Source organism: Camellia sinensis, chromosome 3 (assembly GCF_055761805.1).
Source record: "Camellia sinensis isolate YWXY chromosome 3, ASM5576180v1, whole genome shotgun sequence".
Taxonomy (NCBI): Eukaryota; Viridiplantae; Streptophyta; class Magnoliopsida; order Ericales; family Theaceae; genus Camellia; species Camellia sinensis.
Window position 1 is genome coordinate 151,552,473 of NC_138963.1, and position 10,130 is coordinate 151,562,602.

The 10,130-nt window shown below is 32.9% G+C and overlaps 1 protein-coding gene across 4 annotated transcripts; it reads right to left on the bottom strand.

Annotated features, from left to right (window-relative positions):
• Positions 1-1,296: 1,296 nt before the first annotated feature.
• On the bottom strand, positions 1,297-5,451 carry APPR6 (Tetratricopeptide repeat (TPR)-like superfamily protein). Of its 4 annotated transcripts, none has more exons than XM_028243432.2 (3): positions 5,161-5,451; positions 4,236-4,362; positions 1,297-3,972 (listed from the first exon to the last, which is right to left on the bottom strand). In XM_028243432.2, the coding sequence occupies exon 3, from the start codon at positions 3,848-3,850 to the stop codon at positions 2,408-2,410; it is 1,443 nt and encodes a 480-aa protein (XP_028099233.2). In that variant the 5' UTR covers positions 3,851-3,972; positions 4,236-4,362; positions 5,161-5,451; the 3' UTR covers positions 1,297-2,407. The 4 variants fall into 4 exon arrangements, with proteins under 4 accessions (XP_028099233.2, XP_028099232.2, XP_082777286.1 ...); XM_028243431.2 differs by having other exon boundaries at positions 1,297-3,884; positions 5,161-5,295; XM_082921160.1 differs by having other exon boundaries at positions 1,297-3,884; positions 4,935-5,232.
• Positions 5,452-10,130: the final 4,679 nt, after the last annotated feature.

Below are 10,130 nucleotides of genomic sequence, written 5' to 3' on the forward strand. Positions count from 1 at the left end.
AATGCAAAACACGGGGCTGGGGGAGATTATATACAAGTTTTAAAATCGTGGTTGTGAACCACGAGTTCACTTAATGGAAAAAAATTTGTCCAAAACTCGTGGTTAGAAAAAGCGAGTTCAAAACAAAATTTTTTTGCTAAAATCGTGGTTTGGAAAAGCGAGTTCAAAAGAAAACGGTTATTGATAAAATCGTGGTTACAAATAGCGAGTTCAGAACAAATTTTTTTTTCACAAAAGCGGGGTTGCGAACAGCGAATTCAGAACATAATTTTTTTTCAATAAACTCGTGGTTTGTAACAACGAGTTCAAAGGAAAGAAAAGTTAATTAAAATCGCGTTTTGTAACTACGATTTATTAATCGAAAGCGTTTTTTGTAACCACGAATTTAAGATTTCCCAACTTTCACGCGGGACAGGCGGAAATATGTTGAAATCGCGATTATGAACCGCGAGTTAGCTTATTTTGGGAATTCTTTGAAAACTAGACTTAGTTTGAGAATTGATTTACTATTTTAGCTTATTTAGGGAAATGCCCCGAGAGAGATTGGCTTTTGTGTGGTTGGTCAAAGAAAAAACAGAAGAAAATAAGTAGGCAATTTTCAAAAAAAGAGAATTACTCAAAGAAAAATTATTGGGCTTGAGTAATTTTATTTGTTTATTTTTTTTGACAAATTCCAAATCCAAACATATTGACACAACGGATGTCGTTGCACAATTTGCGACAGCTAATTTACAAAGCTAATTTACATTCAGTCCTAAGTGGAAGCAAATAATTGACAACTGCAGCGAGGGGGATTAGGGTGATGACTTGTCCGAAACTTTAGTTTTGGTTGCATGTGTTTTCGTTCTTTTTATTTTATTTATTTATTTATTTGTTCCCTTTTTGTTTTTTGGCGCGTTTTCAAAAATGAAATAATAAAAAAAAATCAAAAACACCCATGTGTTAACATCATTTTCAATTTTTTACAATAAAAATTTAAAAATTCACAAAAAAAAACCATTTTTTAATATGCATCACCAAATAATTGTGTTTTTTTATTTTATTTTATTTTAATTTTTTCCTAAAAAAAGAGAACACTATCAACATCCCAGCATGGGCACTATGAAAGTAAAGAGTTTGTCTTTCGAAACTAACTGTCCAAGACCGCTGGTAGTTGTGTTCTCTTTTCCCCAAATCAGGCCTTTTTATTATTAGTGACATTTCAGGTTGCCTATGCAGTTTTGCAAATTCAATATGCCAAAAAAAAAAAAAAAAAGGAAAAAAAGAAAAAAGAAAAGTCTTTTTCAATGTACAATGTTTATCCAAAATATGAGTAGCCATGGCACCAAAAATACCGAGTTTCATACCTACAATACCAATCCAAGACTACAAAGTCTGTCCAATACAATACATCTCATCTCTATACAAATCTATTCTCATCATGTCCATTCAAATCAATTTATAATCAAATGACCATTATGAATTGATAGCCGCATAAGACCACCAAGGGTTTGCAAAAATATAATCAATCATCCGTCATTATACCCAATTAATAATAATGGACAAAAGCCATCCAAACTACCATTGATTGATAAATATAACTGCAGTAGGATTAGAGAAATAAGACGGCTATTCTAAAACCATGTCTTTTCAGACAAATTGTCCGGTAACATTCCAAAGCAGACTAATAGAACAGAGTTGGAAGTGAGCTAATCACCTGCTATGCTGCATCTGCTGGAACATGGTCAGTAGAAGAAGCACAGGGCAAATGATTTTGGAGCAGAGAGGCACGGCCGTGTGATTCTGCACAAATGATTGCAGGTAAGGAATGTGAAATTGTGTCAATGGCTCCGACTCATTCCCTGCTTTATATCAGTACTATTTATTGCTCCACCCCACCAACACCAACTGACATGGGCAATAAATCAGGACTCTGAAAAAACCAAAATCTTGTTCAGAAGAATACTCATTTCACATGCTGCTTTTTTTTTTTTTAAAGTGTAGAGCACAGATGTTGTGGAAGCCAGTTGCTGATCTTGAAGCAGCTTCTTGTGCAAAAAATAGCACTCCTAACCTTGTTTGGATTCTCAAAAGTAGAACCAACCATGATGTGTGCAGAAACAGCTCTATTCAAACCATTTCTCACCCCGTGAAGTTGTTAGATGCTAAAAGAATTCCTTGCATCCTTCATTTGGTGTTAACTGAGAAAGCTTCATAGTCGGCCTGTTGTCTTCCTTGGCAATTTGCAAGTCCTTACTGAGATGACTTAATCTTCCACGACTTCTTCCTAGCAACTGGGGCTCTAGAATCCTGTATAATCAATAATAAGGCTCCTAGCTGTAGTGCAGAGGTCATCTCATATTAGATCTTAGATCTCCTGCTGTTAGAACCACACAATCAGCAGCCTTGACTGATTTAGCAGAGCGTCTCAATCACATAAAGGTTCCTTGACCAGAAGATTCAACTTTTCGTTCAGAAATTCAAGTACATCTTGTCTTCCTTCCTTTATGAGCAATTGTCGTAGCCTCCCAAATGTCACCCTTGATGGACGCATACCCATCTCTATCATCTCTTCCATTATAACACAAGCCTCAGAAACATCACCCTTCTCACACAACCCATTAATTAGTACAGAAAACGTGTGCATGCTTGGAGTAAATTGCTTTGACTTCATGTACTTCCACACCTTTTGAGCCATCTTAAGCTCTTCCCTCTTGCAAAACATCTTTATCATCATAGTATAGGTGTCTGCATCTGGCTCACAAATCTTGATCATCTTGCGGAAGACGCTAAAAGCCTGATCAGTCTCTCCAAGACCTATCAAGCCGTTTAGAATGATATTGCAGGTCCTCGAATTGGGCATGATCCCCTTGGAATTCATCTCATTCAAAACCCTATATGCATTTTGAAATTTGTTTACTTTGCAGAAGACACTAATCAAAGTATTATACACAATCACATCAGCCTTGACTCCATTCCTTTCCATTTCGAGGAATGTATCAACTGCATCTTCAATCTTATTGTCTGTCCCGTAACTATGAATCAAAACACTATAAATGAATGAAGTCGGTCTACAACCCTTAGCATTCATGTCCTTAACAATTTCAACAGCTTCATCAACCCTTCCGGCTTTGCAGAGAATGTCAACCATGATACCATATGTCACTATATCAGGGTTGCAACCCATGTCAACCATCTCCCTGAAAATTTCCCTAGCCTTTGGAAGGTTTGGATCCCTTCCCCACCCCTCAATCAGAATACTGTAAGTTTTTGATTCTGGAACAAATCGCTCCTTCATGTTATCAAAAATTTCCTGAGCCTTCCTCACATTCTTGGACTTGCACAGAGCACTCAACAAGCCATTAAATGCTGCTAAATTTGGCAGCATATCATATTTTTCCATGACATTGAAAGTGTATATCGCCTCCTCTACCTTCTGGGCCCTAGCATACTTTCTCATAATAATACAAAATGTCTCAATATTCAGCATTTTTTTGCTCCTCATGCTGTTCACAAGATCCCATGCAATTTTATATTGCCTTATCTTGGCCAGAGACTCAATCATAGTGTGGTAAGCTCTGATGCTGTGCTCGTAATTACGTTGCCTCCCAGCCCATTCAAAGAATCGAAATGTCACCATACCAGCATTTTCAAATCTCTTGAGGACTTCTTCGACAACATCTGCTGAAACCCTAATCCCACTCTGGTCAAGGGCAGTGTCAAGCCCTAATTTTGGGCAAGAAATCATAATTTTACATATTCTTTTAGTGGGATCAGAAATTTCTTTCATTGTTTCACTTGAACTGTACATTCTGGCCAACATCACTATTCCCAAATCTAGTTTGCTATGATAGCAGTGGATTTTGATCATATTGTCAAAAGGCAAATAAAGGCTTCCAAGTTGCCTGGAGCATTGGAAAGTTAGTGAGTAATAATAACTGTGATGACTTTTATCTATAGTAATCTTCACTTCTTTCTTTGCACTAACATCATCTGAAATAAAAAATGGGAATTGTAATTTTTTTTCCAACCTTGGTCACAATGCATTACATAGGTGTTTATTATGCGTAGTTCATGCTTCTAACCATAGAAACGGCACAGTGGATATTCTCAAAAACTTACAGCCTTTGTTATGCAAAATCGGCTGTTTTGGTGATACAATGAGTGTACTGGTGAAATGCATGATTAATTCTAGGCTAAAGCACAATTTAGGAAATTTATTGATGTCGGTAGTTATTTAATAATTAAAGAAATACCTGAGTTGAGATGACAAAAGCTTCCTCAAACAAAACAAATTAGACAAAGCGAGCTTTGGGTTGACAATTCAGATTTCCACCCCATGGCAACATGAAGAGTTTGATAATGCATGCCACATCCTGTTAACTGAACCCAAAAAAAAAAAACTTCTGTTTTAGCCACCATCTATAAAGACACAACTACCTTTGAGGACATTTAAATGTGTACAAATGAAAGCTCTAATAAAACAGCTACATGTCAGTATTACCACAAACACATTGAAATTTCTTTATCTTATATATGCATTAGATATATAAGAATTAGTGATGGGTCCAAATGCGATAACAGTTTGATAAATGAGAAAAACGGTTTTAACAGTTTTGGACGGTTTAATGAATGAAAAAATTTGTTTAGCAGATATTGAGGCCTCATTTGGGAAGTAACTATTTTAGCCAAAAAGTCAGTACTCTTTCTCTACTTTTCTGTATATCTTTTCATAAAAAAACAAAAATTACTAAAATACCCTATTTTCAAAGGAGGCCTGAATTTGACAAGTATTAGAAATGGACCATATTTTTGAAAAAAAGAAAAAAGTGTTACAGAGTTCGCTTCAAGTTCACCCCCAAATAGGGTGTAAGACAATTGGCTGATGATTCTAGTGTAGCTAAGAAATGAATTTTAAATTGGGTAAAAATTTCACTTTGGATTGAAAGATACACCTTGAATCAACAAATGCAACACATGATCATCTTAGGCATTTACAAAAAAATGAAACTCAAGATCAACTTAGGCATTTCATCAAACATGCGGAGCACAAAACTGAAGGGGTTAGTTTACATAGGGTTTTAGGTAGATCAAAGAAAAACAATGCCTATAGAATTTGACAAAGTGGGCCAGAGAGGATAAATTGAAAACATAAGCAGAAACAAGTGCATGGATACTTACACCCTAGAATACAAACCCAGATGTCCCTCACAGACACAGACACAGACACACTAGTCTAGTTGCAGACTACTTGGGAGACTTGGATTCGGATCCTCTGTCCATATTTATGTGTCCAGATCGTGTGGAACTTAAGCTACAGGAGACACCTCATGAATGATTAGATTAAGCAGCTGTGATGAAAACACGTGGCAAAGCGAGGAATTTTCTGGAAACGATGTCGTTGTCTTTGGGCCAACGCCAACGCCAATAGAGGAGAGAATTTTCAATCACTATTTTCTTGTTACGAAAATCAATTTTTATATCCATACCATGGGATGCTTAACAATGAACAGAAAAAGTGAACTGTGTTTTTATTTTTATTTTTTATTTTTTTATAAGTTACAAATATACTTTTTTAAATTTACTTAAAATATGAATTATCTCTATAATTTTAAAAATTATATCATATCTCTTTAAGTTTTTAATTCATAACAAATGACTACTTTTATTAATAAATTATCAAGTCAATTAACAGTATATAATAGGAAAAATTAGTTTAACGTCTCTCTCCCATTTTTAGTAATGGAAGAGATTCACAATATTATTTTATGATGTCTAAGGTCCCTCAACTCCCACACCCATATATCACAGAGAAATTTGATTGAAATCAAATCTCAGCTTCCCACTTCTCTCTCTCTCTCTAGAATACATACACAAATATATATATATATATATATAGCTTTAATGGTGGTGGAGCTGGATTGAAAAGCATGGAATTTGTACTCCGCCATCATCCTCGCCGCCGCCTTCCAGAAGATGGCTGCGCAACTCGAGAACTCCGTCGGTGACGTCTCCTGGCTCCTCCGCGTCTCCGCCTCTGATAACGCTCTCCATCTATTGCATGCTGAAAAAGGAAACAAAAAGACTAGAATAAGAGCCGAAGTTTTTGCATGCACAATCGGACTTATTGATGATAAGAAATTATCAAACCTTCAATTGAAACATTATTTCAGCAACACTGTCTTTTGATGTTGCTTCTGCGATAGCTGTTTTCAATTTTTCTGCTTCCTGGACGTCTTCCCTCTCAATTGCATCTTCTAGTTGAAACTGTAAGAGTATAGAAACCAATCAGAAACATTCAATACACTTAGAGAAAACTTGTCGTCTTTTCATGTTAAACTATATGTAACGAAGGAGAACAAACTCAGGTATGGGCATCCAAGAAACTACGAATCCATAGTTACATTACTTGCGCATTTTATACAAAATCAAAGGAAAACATCCTTTGAACTGAAATTTCTCTGGGTTGGTCCAGAGAAATTCTCTGATTTTTTAGCATAGAGCTTGTCATTTATCTTATTTCCATCATCAACCTCTATGTCATGGAACCGTGTTTTGTTGGATTTGCAAATCCCCGAAGCTCCTGAATATGGACGAATCTGCAATGCTTTGTCTTTGTTTTACTTGATTCTCCCCATCATCATACAAGCATTCAGCCTTTGTATTTTCCCACCTTGCCATAAAACATCAATATCAGTTCCAGAGAAATTCAAAATTTCTCTGGAGTTAAATTCAGAATTTCTCTGGAGATAAGTTTACTTATAATTGTTTATTTTTCATTCCTTTCTCAAATCAGAGAAATTTAAAAGTAGCTGGATCAATTTTTTCTAGATCAACTTGAGGGACCTTAGACATTATGAAAATATTGAGTGTCCTTTATGCTGTAAAATCTTAATACCAGGGACTTTAAAAAAATTTCCCCTATATAATAATATCATAAATATATTTAAATTACTAATTTAAGTAATTTTATTATTGTATAAAAAAACGGTTGAGAATTTTATTTTTTTTAGTTAATTTTGTTAAATAAAAAAAGAAGTATTTACAATTTTTCAAATTATATGTGAATTCATATTTTAAGCAGATCTCAAGAAATGTATTTGTAAATTATCTTTATTTTTTGAAAAAAATTATTTATAAGTCCTATTAGGGAGACTTATGCTACATATGATTCTACTAAAAAACTTATGTTCCCATAAGTCCTGTGGGAATTTTATTGACACATTTACCCTCAATATTAGTTGTTAATATCATAAATAATAGTAAAACCATATATAGGAAATTGAATGTTACCATAGATCATATCTATGTAAACGTAACGTAACGTGATACCTACATAAATGTAACGTGACGCCTGTACGTAACGTGACACCTACATAAATGTAACGTGACACCTGTACGTAACGTGACACCTACATAAACGTAACGTGACACTTATGATCTATGGTAACATTCAATTTCCTATAGGAAATTGAATGTTGCCATAGATCATATCTACATAAACGTAACGTAACGTAACACCTATATAAACGTAACGTGACACCTATGATCTATGGCAATGTTACCATATATCATATTTATATGAAACGTAACGTGATACCAACATAAACCCGCAACATTTTCACATTCAATTTAAAAAAATAAAAACGCAAACGTAAAGTGACACCTACATAAACGTAACGTAACGTACGTTACGTTACGTTTATGTAGGTGTCACTTTACGTTTGTGTAGGTGTCACGTTACGTTTATATAGGTGTCACTTTACGTTACGTTTATGTAGGTGTCACGTTACGTTACGTTTATGTAAGTGTTACGTCACGTTACGTTACGTTTATGTAAGATCTTGTGGAATACATTCCTATCTAAATAGGATTTGAGACTCTATAAGAAATTACATAGGACTTAACCTAGTATAAGTGTTTGAAAAATGACTTATAAATAAGTCTGTTTTTATGAAAGTAGAACAAGGTGTTTCTAGCCGAACACACTACAAAAAATTAAAGTTTTAGAGACTAAAATTTAGGGACCAAATTATTTTTTAGAGACCAAATATTTTTGTTACGAAAAATGTTATTATATTTTTAACAATGAAAATTGAACATTAGTGATGAATTATTATCTTTTGGGACAGTTTTTTTTGTCTCAAAAAATAAATCATTTTGAGACCAAATTATTTTGTCCATAAAAGTCTATTTATTAGTAACATTTTCAAAATTTTGTCGCTAAAAATCTTGTTTTTGACTTTTTGGGACAACTTTTTAGCGACTATCCTCACGACGATAGAAATTGGTCTCGAAATGTCTTTTGTAACAAAATTTTCACTTTAAAGTTCTTATATGTTATAGTGGGCATGGACTTGAAGATGAAGATAGTTAAAGCATATGAGTGACATGTTAGTTATATATATATAAAAACAAATTATTTTTCAAAATAAGTTTAAAATAATTTATAATTTAAAATATTAAATTATTTTAGAAAATAAAAATTACCAAAAAGTCAGAAAGTAAATAAAAATTACCAAATAAAATGAGTAGTTTAACCATTACGAGACCAAAAAAAAAAAAAAAAAAAAACTATGCACGCAAAAAAAAATTATAACTTAAATTCCAAAAAAATAAATTAAATCATCTTTAATAAGTGAAATTTTTATTATGTAAAAGTTTAAACACATTTAAAAATATATTAAAATTTTAAGTTACAAAAATTTATTTAATTTTAAATGTTGAATGTTAATTTTTTAACTTCTTATGATTATGTTTTCGCTGAAGTGTACCGCCTTACCCCTCTAATGTCACTACGGATTATGATCCTTTCCATTATATATTTGTTATGAAGTGATTTCACATATCATCTAATGGTAATTATAATAATCTTGTTAAATTTAAAACAATTATAAATTTATATTCTTATTTTATAGTTATTAGATATGTAATAAAAATCTTTCATTACATACACAAAATGGAAATGATACTATCATTACCATCATTATCACCTCTCCACCTCCGTCACAAATGTTACCGTGACTACTACTACACCACAATCATCACGATCATACAATTATCATTGTCGTTGCTATCACCACTATCACAAATGTAAAAAATTTAAAATTTAAAAGATAAAATTAATAAATCATAAATTTTATTTTTACATATTAAATAATTTAATTAAAATCAACTCTTAAATTTTAATAAATGTTAAAAAACTTCTCAAATTTCTCAGTTTTTAAAACCTTCAAAGTTACTGCGAAAGTAGCTCTAAAATAGTAGGAAAAGCTCTGCATCTTCCTCTTGTATTGCCTTTCCACCATCAGCATGACTGATTAGAAGCTCAGTTTAATACAATAGTGAATCAATAAATAAAAATAATAATTAATGGAACGTATCGACACGAGATTCTAGATTTGTGGTGTTCTTGACATTTGTTCTTTTGACCTGTCAAAATACACACGCAAGAATTATCACTTTTACAAAAATATCCAACCTTTTATTAAAAAAATATTTCGTAGTCCAAATTCATTAATTTTTAGTCGTGGTTAGACATCAAGCTAAAAAAGTTTTTCTTTTAAACTTATTTTTATCTTTTTTTAAAAAAATTGTGTCAAATTTTTTGGTCCATCTAGTGCAGAAAAATTTCATTTAAAAAAAAAAAAAATTACTAAAGACAAACAAAAAATTATTTATTAGTTTTAGTGAAATTTTTTTTTTTTTTTGAACTTTTCTGGTTTGTCTAGTTGAGTAATTTCTAAAAATTTAATGTTTCAACAAGTGAAAGTAAACAATTATCTCGGCTTAACTTCAACTTGTAAATTGTTACAAATTTCAACAAGCGTTAAGTATTATTTCGGTTTAATTTCAACTTGTAAATTGCTACAAATTTCAACAAGTGAAGATAAACAATTATCTCGGCTTAACTTCAACTTGTAAATTACTATAAATTTCAACAAGCGTTAAGCATTATTGTCTTCTCTCTAAATTGTGTGGGTGATTTTCTGACCACACTGCCCGCCTAGTAATCAGCTGGAGAGCACCGGCAGAATAGATGGCTTCAGCTAACCTGTAACAGAAAGAAAAGGCTCCGGCGGTGGCTCTTCCACCTGGGGGCACTCCGACGATCAAGTCAGTATATCTCTCCAAGATAATCAAGTGCTAAA

Excerpts from the sequence above, each read along its gene's own strand:
- APPR6 (XM_028243432.2), bottom strand. The coding sequence starts at position 3,850 with ATGATCAAAATCCACTGCTATCATAGCAAACTAGATTTGGGAATAGTG.